The 15,335-nt window shown below is 41.6% G+C and overlaps 1 protein-coding gene across 1 annotated transcript; it reads left to right on the top strand.

Annotated features, from left to right (window-relative positions):
* The first annotated feature begins 209 nt into the window (after positions 1–209).
* LOC112555583 lies at positions 210–1,998 on the top strand. The gene is made up of 3 exons (XM_025224016.1): positions 210–913; positions 1,043–1,298; positions 1,948–1,998. The coding sequence occupies exons 1-3, from the start codon at positions 228–230 to the stop codon at positions 1,996–1,998; spliced, it is 993 nt and encodes a 330-aa protein (XP_025079801.1). The 5' UTR covers positions 210–227.
* The last annotated feature ends 13,337 nt before the right edge of the window (positions 1,999–15,335 follow it).

Genomic DNA, 15,335 nt, shown 5'->3' with positions numbered 1-15,335 from the left:
AGGTAGAATAACTTCCATCGACAGAGATTATCTTCACAGTTCTTTCTGTAAATACTACATCCACGACAAATGCAGTCAAGCATGCATGATAGTGAAAGTGTTTATTAACAATAAAGTGTGCAGGACTGATGTGTCTTGGTTAAGAGTCTAATTATAATTATTTACTATTACTTATTTCTTATGTCAATATTGATTTCACATTCCAATCTTTAACAGGCAAAATTGAGATGAAAAACTGGATAAACAACGGATTATTTCTGCCTTTCGTAAAAACGTCTCAACGCCTGACGGCTCCAGCTGACCACATTATCGTCCTTCATCTCATCATTCAAAATTATATTTGCATAAACAACAGGTACTCTGATAAAGTGACCTTTGGCACAAACAACAACACCTTAACGTACGAGTTATGCAAATCACCGATAAATACTTGCAATGGCCTTGCTTTTTATTCTGGGTGGGTCCTTATAGAACTTGTAAGTTATCAGACATATGAAGTAAATGACTTTACAATAACTTTTAGTTATCAACACAAGTCACAACCACCTGCTGAGCTGTCCGGAGACAGGTGGAACTGTTCGGTTAGAGACTGGCCGGACATGTGGCAGGACACTCCCTGTATCTTGATGTTTGACTGTAACGACAAGGAGGCAGAAGTTGGTTGCTGGCAGGGTGATGGCACATTCAGACAGGGAGTGTTTCAGGTGGACGGGCGATGCATTGCTATTGCGAGTGTAAATCAAACCTCGACTTGGGACTTCGAGAACGACTGGTGCCAGGAACGTGGAGGACAACTAGTGAGTCTGAGTACGAGAAGATTGAAAGACCGTCTGCCGACACTGATACGAAGTCTTTATACGCACTACAGTATTTTCATTGGCCTGACGACCATGCCTCCTACATCATCACCAATGTAAGCAACAATGCAATTCACAGCTTATGTTTGTAAGACAGAATTTTGTCCATTTGCTTCTTCGGAGTTTATCCCCAATATTGGTTTGTCTAACTAACTTATTAACAACTGATTGCTCTTATCTTTCAGGTATGAAAAAAGCTTACAGTGGCTTGATCAAACTGTCGTTCACATGAACGTTACAATATTTACTTTTGCTGTAAGATATTGCCTTTGTATGAAAATGGGTTCTATTGGGCAACACATTTCTTGTCCTGACCTCTTGACAGTTGAATGTAAAAGTCTTAAATCCATCACGTGTCGCTTATGCCAGCTTCCGAGTATTCGTAGACAAGAACAGCTGCCAGTGATTTCTACACAGCATCCCTCTGACATATGGTCAAAGGTCAGTAACAGCCCTGTCCTGTGTACATCTCCACGTAATGGTATCCTAGTACTTTCCATATTTTGTATTGTCTGATGATGTCATTGCTGTAGATATCAGGGTGGATAGTTTATTGATGTTGTACTACCTGATGATGTCATTGCTGTAGATATCAGGGTGGATAGTTTATTGATGTTGTACTACCTGATGATGTCGTTGCTGTAGATATCAGGGTGTGATAGTTTATTGTTGTTGTACTACCTGATGATGTCGTTGCTGTAGATATCAGCGATGTCTAAACTTCAAACATCCAATGTTCACCAGGCTGCGTACATCCGATGCCCCGCTAATCACTTCACTCACGTGTTCCTGGCTTGTGATGGCGCCTCTGACTGTTGGTCTGGTAACTATGGCGACACGACTTCCTATTCGGCACCACTGACGTCACTTCCGCCGTTCTTTAAGTGCAGCGGTGTGCAGGATAGCGTCCCCTACACGTTAGTGTGTGACCATCGGCCTGACTGTAAAGACGGAAGTGACGAGGATTTCTGCTCCTTCCCAGTTTGTGATAATCCATCGTCTCTCCTGTGCAGCGGTAGAAAGGTTTGTTTTTAATTATTCCATTACTTTAAGGTAAAATTAAAATAAACATATTGGGCTTAAATTACAGATACTGAATTGCCGTGATACAAAGTTAGATTATTCAGAGAAGTACAACTAGAAAAGACACAAGCACGTAGGTGCTAGGAAACCGGCACATTTCATGCTTTTGTAAAGAAAAAAAAACTGACGCTAATTAATAAAGTTGCAACGTGTTATTCTCTAATAAGTTTTTGCTCTCAATACTCAGAGATAATATTTTCTGGCACTATCCCCACATCCAGGATACTAGCCTCCCGTAATCTCTTTGGAGAATAAAGTCAACACAAGAATTCCGATGGTTTTAAGAATGTAACAAAAATAAAACACTTCGGATTCTTTAAACCATGTAAGAGTTATGTTGTGAATTCTAATGTAAAACAACAGGTGCTCTTAAATTGTAATATGAATAAGTTTTACATTAAAGACACGTTGACAAACCCTAGAATGTATTATACAGACAAGTCTTGTATTTTAAGTATATTTTCTTCATTTTTCTGCAATAAGTGATTGTGATGTAAAATCATGCACAAATTATTTCATTTGTAATATGTATCATAATATATAAACGAATATTTTACAATAAACGTATACATGAAGGGTAATTTGTTAAAATTTCTTCCTTTACTGCCCAGTATTGCTATCACGGGCTCTACTTTTCTCTTTAAATCTTACCCAAAAAAAAATACTTGTTACAAGTTTTGAAAAATTTCTATTGCTCTTATTATTATATTCCTGTTTTTCTCTAAATTAATTTTACTGACAACATTGAATGACAGCCTGTGTTACTGGCAGTGTGTTAATCAGAGGAAAGTGTGTGATGGTCAAGTGGACTGTGATGACTATACAGACGAACATCAGTGTTCCTCAACAACTTCTCGCAGGAGTTACTTTACGGACTTGTTGTTAGCAACTTCTTCAAGACTTGATTTTCGTAAAGGACTGTTTATTTTTAGTAATTACACCACACCTGAACTGTCGGCGTTCTCTTGTCCTGATTCACACTTTATATGCGGAAGCCTTCAGAAGATTTGTCTTCCTGTCTACCTCCGTTGTAATGAGATGTACGACTGTCCTGGTCACGAGGACGAGGCTGAATGTGACAGGTACACGTGTCCCGGCTTCTACCGTTGTCGCGGCTCTCAGGTGTGTGTTCACGAGAGTCACGTGTGTGACGGGACGTACCATTGTCCACAGCGTGATGATGAAATATTGTGTAATGAAACATGTCCACACAACTGTGTCTGTCATGGCTGGGAATTCATTTGTTCTGATATTTTCCCTGCTGCTGACTATTCTAACATTCGATATCTGGATGCCAGCGGGACCTCGATGACCCTCGCTGACCTGTGGAACAACACCTTCCTCGTTCATCTCAGTCTAGTCCGGTGTAATCTGACTAAACTGCATGAAGCCGTTTTGCCCAACCTACGTATTCTGGACCTGAGCAACAATGAGTTAACTCATATAACGAGCAGGGATTTCGCTGGTTTAGTAAATATGGAGTATGTGAAGATAAGTAACAATCCTCTAAAACAATTATCTTTCGATGATTTCGCTCACGCAAATCCTCTTAAAGTATTGGACATGTCGCATGTGACAATAACAGAAATTGATTTTAAAATGTTCACCTTCTTCTCAACTTTAACGATATTAAATCTCTCTAGCAGTCCGATAAATCACGTGACAGGACAAAGCTTTCCTAGAATGAATCATTTGCGCGTGCTAGATCTTCGCCAATGCCAAATCACTGTGTTCCCAAAGTAAATATTCCAGGCTCTGTCCGGACTAGAGACTGTTTATGCTGACAACTACAAGCTGTGCTGTCCGGCGACTCTACCCCGAGGGTTCAACGTGCTCAACTGTCACGCTCCCTCCGATGAAGTGTCTTCCTGTGACGATCTGCTGCGCTCCAACCTGTACCGCGTGGCACTCGCCATCTTTGCCTCGCTGGCCTTACTAGGAAATGTCGGCACACTGCTTTACGCTTCATCTTCCACAACAGCACAGGTCACGTGGGCTACGATGTCTTTGTCACCAACCTGTGTGTGGCCGACTGTCTCATGGGTGTGTATTTACTCATTATCGGTGTGGCCGATCACAGGTACAGAGGCTCTTACTTGTGGAGGACATGGAGTGGAGAAACAGCGGTTTGTGCAAGACTGCAGGCTTCACGTGTTTGTTGTCCATGGAGATATCTGTCTTTATCATCTTTCTAATCACTACTGACCGCTTTTTGGTTCTTCGTTTCCCTTTTAGTTCCTTTCATTTTAGGAAACGTTCAGCACAGCTTACATGCGGACTTGTGGCTGGCAGGTGTGACCTTAGCTGTGACCCGTGTCTTCCTATGACGTCACACTGGCAGTTTTACAGCCAGACTAGTATTTGTATTCCACTTCCTACGTCGAGGGTGGATTTTCCTGGTCGTAAATATTCCTTTATTGTTGTGGTTGTGCTGAATTTTATTTGTTTTCTTTTCATTTTTATCGGTCAAGTGTTAATTTACTGGTCTATTCGCGCGACCTCCATGTGTGTGTCCAGCACATCCAAAGCTACTAAAGACATTACTGTAGCACGACGGCTAATCACTGTAGTCATGTCGGACTTTGTTTGCTGGTTTCCTGTGGGTTTGACAGGAATTCTCGCCACCTATGACTTTCCCATCTCGGGAGAGGTGAATGTGGCGATGGCTATTTTTATTTTGCCTGTAAACTCGGCGCTGAACCCCTTCCTTTACACCTTTAACATTTACTTGGAGCGGCGACGGCGTGCTAGAGAAGAGGAAAGACAGAAACGACTCATGTGTCAACTTAAATTCGCCAAAGATTGTACCGCAGGTGGTTATTCTCAGTGATGACAGTTGGAGCGACAGAGTAGGTGGGAGGAACACAGGAACTAGTTGCTGACAGTGACACTGCTGTGAGAAGATAACATTAACAGAATGGTTACAAACACTAGCATCATTTATTTAACCTCTGGTAAGATGAGTTGCATGTTCACAACATCAGTATTACTGCATAAAGCCAGCGGCGGCGTTAGGGGGTGGCAAATGGTGCGGTCGCCCCAGACCCGCTCTCGAAGGGGCCCCGCGCTTCAGCCCCGAGGTAAAGTGACCAGACGCTTTTGACCTCGTGTCCCGGCTGCTCATAAAATGTCCGAGCTGGACGCCCAATGTCCTGCTATGTGGCAAGTCCATCAATGTCCCGCTTGTCTTTAAAAATACCGTACATTGATGCTCATCCGCGCCTTTGGTTTTGGCTTTTGCCTTTTGGCGGTGTCTTGTTGATCCCTATTTCTTTTTCTTAGCTCTGAGGGCTCCGGTGTTTGACCCGTGACCATAATGACCTGCCGGCCGATATCTTATTGCACGCGCCGCTGGTACATCGCTGGTGGTCGTCTGCTCGTCCCTCTTTAAGGTGTCAGCTTCTTTGGTTACCGTTGTCCGAGTTCCCCCACCTCCCAGTGGCAACCCACGCCAGCAGCTGACTACACCCCTTTGAAGGCAGCCGCTAACGACTCCATCAGACATGTCAGTTATTATTTTTTTATCTTTTTACTTTGTGTGTGTTGGAATGCTACGGACTGCTGATTTATAACTCTGTTATACTGGATAAAATACATTTTTAGCAAATTAAGCTAGGCTGATTTAAAAAAAGAAAAAGAAAACAAGTTCTTTTTACATTTTGGCAGACGATGCCGATCCAAAGGCATCCACAGGCCGTACCCCTGGTATAGAGTTGTAGACTAATGTAGTTTGCTTGGTGATGGAGAGACGGGAAGAGAAAGTTTCACTGTGTCGAGAAGTAACTACGAAACAAGTTCCTTTGACATCTCACTTCGGGCTTTGAGGTTGTAGTGCCAGCGGCGGGCCCCATCCTCTACATTCACAGCGTGGCCATACATCTGTAACATATCCACCTCTTTACTGTCGATTCCAACTTGCTTGCAGGTCCCCCAAGTGGCACATTAATTAATCCAGCGACCTCAATGCACGAACGTTCTTCTAAACGGTTCATGCGCCATAAATCATTGTGTCCAGCGGCCCTCTGACCCCAGGCCCGCTACCCCGATGACCCCGCCTACCTTAGGTCTGGACACTGTATACTGCAGACTTGAACCTTAACATCTGCACGTGTAATGCTTGGGTGTTCCTTCTTCAGACCTTTCTGTAAGAGAAAAGAAAAAGAAGGAAAACAATCCGCTGACCAAGGCCGGGCCCCCTCACAACCGCAGCGCCCGGGTACATCAGATACCCTGCCATCTCATCAAGCCTACGTCAGCACGTTTCCCTCACCTCTCGGCATTTCGTCCCCCGCGTGTTTTCCGCTGCCCGGCATTTTATTCACTTCCAGTAATCGTTTTCTTTGAGTACGGATCAGTGACTGAACTTATGTCGGGGACGATACGAACATCACCAGTGAAAAGGTGGAAACATTGAAAGGACTTTTAATTGTGAAGTGCAACTTTGACAGCGAAAATTCAGGAAATCCTTGTGGAAAAAATGTATGACACTATCATGCAATGACCGAAACTTTACAAGGAGATTCACGGTCTATGAAGTACGGTTTGGGAGCAACAGCCTCGCAAGATGACGAAGTTGCCGAACTATTATTGGCATGATAATTTACACAGCGCCTCACCTGCACGTCCGCAAAGTTGGCTGAGCGGTAGATAAGGTAGGAATATTTTAATTTAAATTTTGAATACCGGTTTTCTATTTAAAATGGAATACTGTAGTGGCGTGGACAGATCTGCCGTTGAAAGCATCACTACTCGGCAGTCAGAGGAAAGTCCCCCCCCCCCTATTTATCGGCGTTTTTTGACAGTGACGACACCATCATCGGCACGTGTCCCGCTTTCGCCTCCGAAACGTCTGGTCACCTTACCTGAGGTCATCTTTATGACTTACTGCTATGTAAAACACTTACTCGCTGTGGTAAACATGTTGTGACAAATAACTAACGTTCAGAAAACACTTCTAAGTTCTAATTAAGCAAATTATTGAACCCATGTCCTCACATTAAACCCGACAATAACAACAAGCAGTTTATTAAGTTATCGTCACCATATTATTTCGCTTTAAGAAGAAACCGCTACTGTCACAAACGGTGGAAGAGGTTACGAACAGTTAAAACACTAAATTCGTGCGTTATTCCGCGAAATTAATCCAGCCTATCTAACTGGATATAAATCAGTGCTTCCGGCATCATATCGGTAGGGATGTTGATACACGTACTCCATGACCCCGGCCTCGCGCGGATGGTCGGCCCCTGGCTCCGCGTGGTCCTAACGCCGCCTCTGCATAAAGCAATACCCGGATGTTTAGATGGGTTATAAAGTCCACATGGATAGACGACAAAACAACGAATAATTGTCTATCCTATTCTACACTAAAATAAAATAGAAATAAATTGAATTATATTTATTGCCGCGTCTCGGATGTGTTGTGTGATCACTACAGCTAAGGAGGGGAGATGGGGGGGTGGTCGAGTTCCCAAGTTACGGCCCTTCCTGCTGCTTTTCTCCCTCCATTGCACTATAGTGACTATACAGTTGTTATTATTACATTATTAGATAATAGACAACACCTGTAAACACGGGTAACAACACCTGTCAAACACATCACATGACAAGCCGTAAATGCAATATTCCGGCCAAAGTTTGTTGGATCGGACAGAGTAGACTTGAACTTCAACCGCCAATGACATCCAAATATTTATGATATTCAACAATCTTCATTCTATTTTTTTTTATCTCCTGTTTGCTTCTTTTGTCCTGTCCGGACCGACTGGCGATGATCTGACGATGAACGATTGGCACTACTGAAGACAATTGAAGGAATGTTCGTCTACACCGGAAACCCTCCCGTCACCGCACGTGACAATGACGTAAAAAAGACAAAAATGACGTAACACGCGGTGATGTAAGAATCTCCCCGCCTCACCGACTACCTTCTCCCGCCCCACGCCTACCGGCAGCACGCGACACACCCGTTGTTTACACAATATTATTGTCATCACAAGTCTGTTGACCAGTCCGTTAGGTCACTAGTCCGTCCCCTGACCTTTATTTGTCACTAGAACTGTTGTGACCCCGCACAGGACTAACGGATCACTACCAAGGTGACCTCAACTACCGGCCAGTCTCTAGGTGCCTGCTGGGGTCAAACCAACACCCACCAGCCCCCACCCGGTCAAGCGTGACACGGGGGGAGCTTAGCACGTGGTCTGGTGATTTCTCTTTCCCTTGTTTACATGCAGGGGAGGGCCTTGTACACAGGGTGTCACACCCCTCAACCCACCCTGTGTACTTTGTGGCAATTTTCTACTTACTTTCTTGTAAATAATTTGACCACATCTAGTTAACCATTTCTGTAGCACTCGATTGTTATTACACTTTTAAACACGTGTTTTCGTGGTCTCTTTGTCGAGGTCTTTGTTTTTCTCTTTAGAGTGGAATTGTTATTCATTAAAACTCAGTTTTGCTAATCAAAGACAGCGGCCGTCGATGTGTCTCTCGAAGAAAGAGCAGTTGCTCCACAGAGCTGCCGTTAATGTCTTGTACAGCCAAACAATGTCATAACAACTCGTTATTTTAGAACAGGAGTGTTAGTTTTTTTTTCAAATCGTCCAATATTGATAAACATTAACAAAACTGTATCGACACTTTGATTTCTTCAAATCTCCGTCTCCCCTGATTTTTATATTTATCTTGGATTTTGTCTCTATAATTATTCCGTTTATGTATCCTACTTATTTGTTTCTCGACAAACGGACTAAATCTTTTAAGACGATCGACAGACCGAGGATTTAATACAATGTATAGTATTTGTTATTATTTATTATTTATTACGGGTAAGTAATGTTTTTCTTTGCTTTATTAATTAGTATATATTCTGTGAACATAATCCAATTTTATTTATTAATAAATATGAAATATACATACTAACATACTCTATATGTGTGTTCATTTATTATTCTTTTAACATGAGATTGAATGACTGATTGCTTGCATTGAGAAAATACAATAAAAGATTAAGTACGAAGTTCTGCAAGACATTTATGTTTGTTTAAAAACCCTAAACAGTATTTCAAACCTCTCATTTTCCTTTGGATTACATAATTTTGATAGTTTGACGAAGCTCTCCGTTAAAAACCTACTTTAAAGTATTTGTTTTCCTGGAAGAATACATCGCTTACTTGTATTAAATTTTGTTTTAAAGTAAAAAAATTGTAATGTGTACTTCTTCTCCTCCTCCTCTTTCTCTTCCTCCTCCTCCTCTTTCTCTTCTCCTCCTCCTCCTCCTCCTCCTCCTCCTCATCATCATCATCATCATCATCATCATCATCATCATTGTCCTCGTCGTCCTTCCCTTAACAGGTGCTAGTCGGAATGGTAGTAGTCCTGCCGTCCTTGACTTACCAGAACTAGTCGTCTCGGGGGAAGGAGTGGAGGTAAGACGATGAGATGTAGCAGAACTAGTCATTGGGCAGAGAAGGGGAAGGACGATGACATGCAGCATCTTTTTCTATTTCTTGTTTGAGACTCGGAGTAGTTTCCTGAATGCTCGAATCCTTCTCTCCTTCTCAGTTAACAAGGTTTAGTGAGGCTGAACAGCTTGAACATAGTCTTTTAACTAGTATCGCAAGACATGTGATCGAGGTATGGGTACTTGAAGAGTCGGGGGAAAAATAGCAGGGGAAACAAAAAGGTCAGGAAGCAAAGGTCAAACATCTTTATCACGTGATTACAAGTTGGGTAACAGAAGGAAGTAAATGTACAAGTTATTCTCTATCTGGACAAAGCGACACGATGGTCAACTAATCATTAATTGATTAACGTACTCAGGGTACACGCCTGTACTCAGGGTGAAGCCTGGTAGTCTGAGCGTTTATACAAGGAGTTATCGTTCTTGTACATTAGCATGTAGTCCCCCATGTAACAATGCAGTCATAAGTTAGACCCTAACGCTCCCCAAGGGGGTGAGGATAAGACCCGAGTGTTCTCACATCCACCATCACAAACCACTCACAGGGCAGTGCCCACCCCAATGTAAGGCGGTGGACACCCAGTTGCTAGCTTTTGATCCCAAACGACAGGTGAGCGGACCTGGAGGGCAGTGGTTGAGCCACTTAACCACCCTGTTCCCTGTACACCCACAAAGTCGTTACATGTAGCTTGATAATAATAAAACAACAAACTTTCGCCATTAAACAGGTCGTGCTGTTTCATTACTTGTTAACGATCAAATCATCTTCAGGGTGCAAGTGAAACACAAAGACCACGTGACGTCAGACCTGCTCACCTGCTGGAAGGGTACAATGGCAGTTTTCCCCGGGCCTGCCCTAGGAACAATAGCGGAGACAGTAGGACGCTTCACAGGAAACAATAAAACTTGAATCGAAATCTGAGAAAACTTTTGTGTGAATAAAAATGTTGCAGAAAAGCTGTGGATACATTGGAGAGCCTGCGGTGTGCAAACAGAGAGAGAGAGAGAGTGGGGGTGAGGTTATGTGAAAAATCACAGTCGCCGCTATAGAGGGTAATCAGATCATCATCAGCAGCAGCAGCAATTCACCTAATACCTAATTTATTAAGATACAATTTAACAGCATATAGTACTTTTATAGAAGCCTTCACTTACCGTTTGAAAAAAAAAACTATATTAATGTGAAAAACAGCCAGAAACATCATCATCAGTATTTAGCCCTCAGTGTTGCTTTTTTCCATTGGATAATTTAATCTTTTTCCCTGTTGCCATGAAATATAGTTTTAATCGTTAATGCGAGCATCCGTTGTCTCTCTGAAAAATAAACACTTGAATGTTCTCATGTGTATGCACTTCATATTCTCAATTAATGTCAATACTCCAAAATAAATATCTTTAATTCCTCTGAAATCATCACTCAGACAGAAATAGGCAGCTTGAGAGAAGGAAGGTTTTTAGACGGTGACACGTGACTGAATATTGCACTTGCCACGTGATCTTCACCGAATGCTTTGTAAATAACTTTGGCAATGAAACGTCATTAATAGTTTATCTTTTGCTACTAAAACTATTTATAGATTTTTCTTGATGGCAAACGAATTCAATATACAGTATAAGCATCCATGCCGCCAGAAACATATTACAGTGACAAAGAATCCGCCTTGCGAAGCCCTCGACTGCACGTGCAAAGCGCTTATTTTTTTTTTTTTTTTTTTTGACTGATTCTCGTTGTAAAGCGCGATAACTAAATAAAGATACTAACTGACATTATTGACAACAACAAAATACGCCGGCACTTACATTATGGGGTATATTTTGTTTTTTGTTTGTTGTTTTTTTTTATTCTCACTAACCTCTCTCTCTCTCTCTTACTGTCTCTGTCTCTCTTATCTGACAGTCTCACGTGGTAACAGCATTTGTATAGAAACACTGGGCTTTGAACAGGCGACGTGTTGGTTGTCTCCGGACAACACACTGCAAGGTCTGATTGCATTCTGCCAGCCTCCAGGCTGCTGCTGGGATACTTAGTGACGTATGTCGCGCGTGCGTCTCACACACAGCCAATCACAATTTCTCTCTCTATCTACCAAACCACCCACCCTCTGCTCTCCCCCTACATCTTAGCTCACAGTTATTTAAGTAATTGTCCTGCCATTCATTGAAAAACTGAATAAAGACTAATACTCACAGTTTGTTTGTTCTGTTTTGTTTTGTTTGTAAATCTGAAGTCGATGATGTAAATATTTTTAATTTTGTCAGACACTGTACATCACACTCACACACACACACACACAAAATGCCAACTAACAAGTGTCTGGAAGAATTGTAAAAAAAAACAAAAACAAACAAATAAGAGCAGAAAATTAAAGGATCAGGTTTCTTCGCTTTAAAGAAATTTTCTTTACCCAGCATTTTTTAAACACCTAGATAAATTAATACATTGTAAAACAGACTTAAAAATCACAGTGATCAAAACGAGACAAAGATGTCTGACTGTAAGTTTCGTATTTTCGTTGTTCATGTGAAACTGCTGAAAAGGAAACAAAAAATAATTTTACTTAAATACGATAAATAAATTTGACTGAAAGTAGTAAAAGGCGGTATAGTTTTATGCAAAATGGAGAATAAAATGTAATTTAATGTCTTTCGTCAAGTTTTTCTGCTTTTAAGCACCTTTGTCAAAATATTTTTCTTAACTTAACGAAATATATTTGTTTTTCTTTTAAAACATTGCTAGAATATTGTCTGAGATATCTTTATAACGCAGTGGATTTAACAAAGCAGTCGAAGGAACTTCACAGACAAGATTATGTATTGTACTATCAGATGGTAGTCACTTCATGGTCCCTAGCCCTGTAGCCAGTTCTCTCCGGGTAGCTGTGAATAGACGCTTGCTACCCACGGTTCTGTTTATTTTCAGACAGAACAGACGACTCGTCGTCATGGCAATGAACATCACAACCATCGTTAGCATCCTTTACTTTCACTTCACATCCGACTCTTTACACAAACTGTCAGCGGAGTGATGACCCGCGTCACATCAGGGGAGGTAAGCTTCACTCCACACAGTGCAGTTCACCATCAAAACTCATATTCCTATACCAGACGGGACGACCACTCGTACCACACGAGTCAAGAGTCACGACATCATAGTGACGATGGTGACATGAGCACAACGATGGTGACTACTTCCGGTCACGACCTCGGTGTCGGGCTGCACGACGTAGTAAACGGAAGTCATTCGTCTCAGAGCTCACGTCAGATGGACAGGTCACCTGACCTCTATCTCGAACTCACAAATTGCTCTAACCGCTTTGTCAGACATACCATCGAGAAGGAGGGCATCATCAACTGGTTTTTTAATTCAAAACATTTTTATCAAATTTGGTCAAGTGACACTTTGTTTGCGCCGTGCATGTGAGTGTTCCCCAAGGGATGGTGGCTGTTGTGAAGGTAAAAAACCTGAAAACAAATTGTGCCGGTGTTAACATCTCCTTGCTGGACGACACAGATGAGACCATGTTCACTGAGTGTCCATCGATGCTGCCTGAAACCTTTGTTACCTACTCTCGACACTTGACCTTTAATTTGACCCTTATTATACCCATGTTGATAAGATTTCCTTTCAAAATCACCGTAAACATCAGCACTTTGACAGAGACTAGTCGCCCGCAGCTTGAAATCTTCTTTAATTCCTCAACTTCAGGTTTGTTAATTTAATGAAATTTTTATATTAGATACATTAATTCAATCTTAAGCAAAATTTTCAAGGTTTAAACGAAAAAGCAAAACAGGATAAACACATTTTTGTGTACGGAGTTGCTTATTCGCACTTAATATGTTTCCAGTAGTTAATGGTGTACAGAAAAACCAACAAAGTCAATACCACGGTAATATGAACGATGAGACACAAATTATTCGCATTAGACCAGGTCTACAAAATAACTTTGTACATAACTTGTTCATAACAAGACAAATTTCAGGCAATTGTAGTAACATCAAATAATAAACCTGAAAATGTTTTTACATAAACATGTTTATACATTTAGTCTAAGTGTTCTGTGAATATATTTCAACGCATCAAGTAAAATTAATTAAACATTTATGAGTGTTTAGTAACAGTAAAACTGTTGCGCTTCTGGTTTAGAGTGTAATTAGTATCGGCTTATGTCACTTTTGATTTTCGAATAATTCACAGGTAACATCGAGATTCAAAATTGGAGCAAAAACGACTTTCCGCCATTTGTAAAATCCTCTGTGCACCTGAAGGCTCCAAACAACAACATTATTGTCCTTCGCCTGATCCTTGATAGATATAATTGTTGGGGAATACAGTACTTTGATCATGTGACCTTCCACACAGACAACAACACCCTAACGTATCATTTATGCAACTTATCAGAAAATACTTGTCGTGCCCTCACTTTTTCTTCCGAATGGATATCCATAGAATTTAAAGCTTATCATCACCAGATTGTAGAAAGGAACTTCACGATGACGTTTGATTTTCACCACAAGTCACAACCACCTGTTGAGCTGTCCGGAGACAGGTGGAACTGTTCGGTTCCAGACTGGCCGGACATGTGGCAGGACACTCCCTGTATCTTGATGTTTGACTGTAACGACAAGGAGGCAGAAGGTGGTTGCTGGCAGGGTGATGGCACATTCAAACAGGGAGTGTTTCAGGTGGACGGGCGCTGTATTGCTATTTCACGTGTAAATCAAACCTCGACTTGGTCCCTTGACCAATGGTGTCAGGACCGAGGAGGGCAACTGGTCAGTCTGAGTACACAACACATGTTAGACCGTCTGCAGAGTGTGCTACACCTGCTAAATGTGTCGGCCCTCTTTTCCATCGGCCTGAAGTCGATGCCGCAAGTATTATCACCGATGTAAGTATTACTTACGATACATTATTTTAGGTCTGATCACGTATAGCTTGTGTAACTAACATCAAAAAACAGATTTCCTTTATTTTATTTTTCCAGGTATAGACACAGTTTACAGTGGCTTGACAAGACTGTCGCACATACCAGAAGCACGTGGTATAATACTGGTGTACAACACTGTTTTTATTTCTATGTCACCTCTTTTCCGTATAAACGCCTCTTTGCTTACGTGGCGAAAAGAGAATGTAACGCCGCTTACATCATCACGTGCCGCACGTGCCAGCTTTCGGGTACTTTTACACAACATCAGCCGGCAGTGATCTCTACACATCAACCTTCTGACAAACTGTCAAAGGTCAGTAACAACCTCATACAGGTAACTGTGATTTTTAAAACAATAAATAAAACGTACGTATAGTGCCAGAATATATCAGATAGTTTATTGTTGTTGTAACACCTGATGATGTCATTGCTGTAGATATCAGGGTTGAATAGTTTATCGTTGTTGTAATACCTGATGATGTCGTTGCTGTAGATATCAGCGATGTCTAAACTTCAAACATCCAATGTCCACCAGGCTGCGTACATCCGATGCCCCGCTAATCACTTCACTCACGTGTTCCTGGCTTGTGATGGCGCCTCTGCCTGTTGGTCTGGTAACTATGGCGACACGACTTCCTGTTTTGCACCACTGACGTCACTTCCGCCGTTCTTTAAGTGCAGCAGTGTGCAGAGTAGCGTCCCCTACACGTTAGTGTGTGACCATCGGCCTGACTGTAAAGACGGAAGTGACGAGGATTTCTGCTCCTTCCCAGTTTGTGATAATCCATCGTCTGTCCTGTGCAGCGGTAGAAAGGTTTGTTTTATCGTTATATTAATTTAAAATAAAAATTACAGAAAAATATGTTAAATTTTATTTATAGATACATTTAATGACGTTGTGAAGGACATCGATTGATATTCTATTTACTTTAATTTACACTTCCGGCAGAAAAGGTCATTGCATTTCTGATCTAGGACTTAGTGAAGAAAAAAAACATA

Source organism: Pomacea canaliculata, linkage group LG14 (genome assembly GCF_003073045.1).
Source record: "Pomacea canaliculata isolate SZHN2017 linkage group LG14, ASM307304v1, whole genome shotgun sequence".
Taxonomy (NCBI): domain Eukaryota; kingdom Metazoa; phylum Mollusca; class Gastropoda; order Architaenioglossa; family Ampullariidae; genus Pomacea; species Pomacea canaliculata.
This window is presented reverse-complemented; position numbering and strand designations above follow the sequence as displayed.

What these genes read in the sequence shown, in the direction of transcription:
- LOC112555583 (XM_025224016.1), top strand. Translation starts at nt 228, where the DNA reads ATGAAAAACTGGATAAACAACGGATTATTTCTGCCTTTCGTAAAAACG. An exon ending in CCTCCTACATCATCACCAAT is followed by an intron (nt 914 to 1,042) that starts GTAAGCAACAAT and finishes CTTATCTTTCAG; the next exon opens with GTATGAAAAAAGCTTACAGT. An exon ending in CCTCTGACATATGGTCAAAG is followed by an intron (nt 1,299 to 1,947) that starts GTCAGTAACAGC and finishes CTTAAATTACAG; the next exon opens with ATACTGAATTGCCGTGATAC.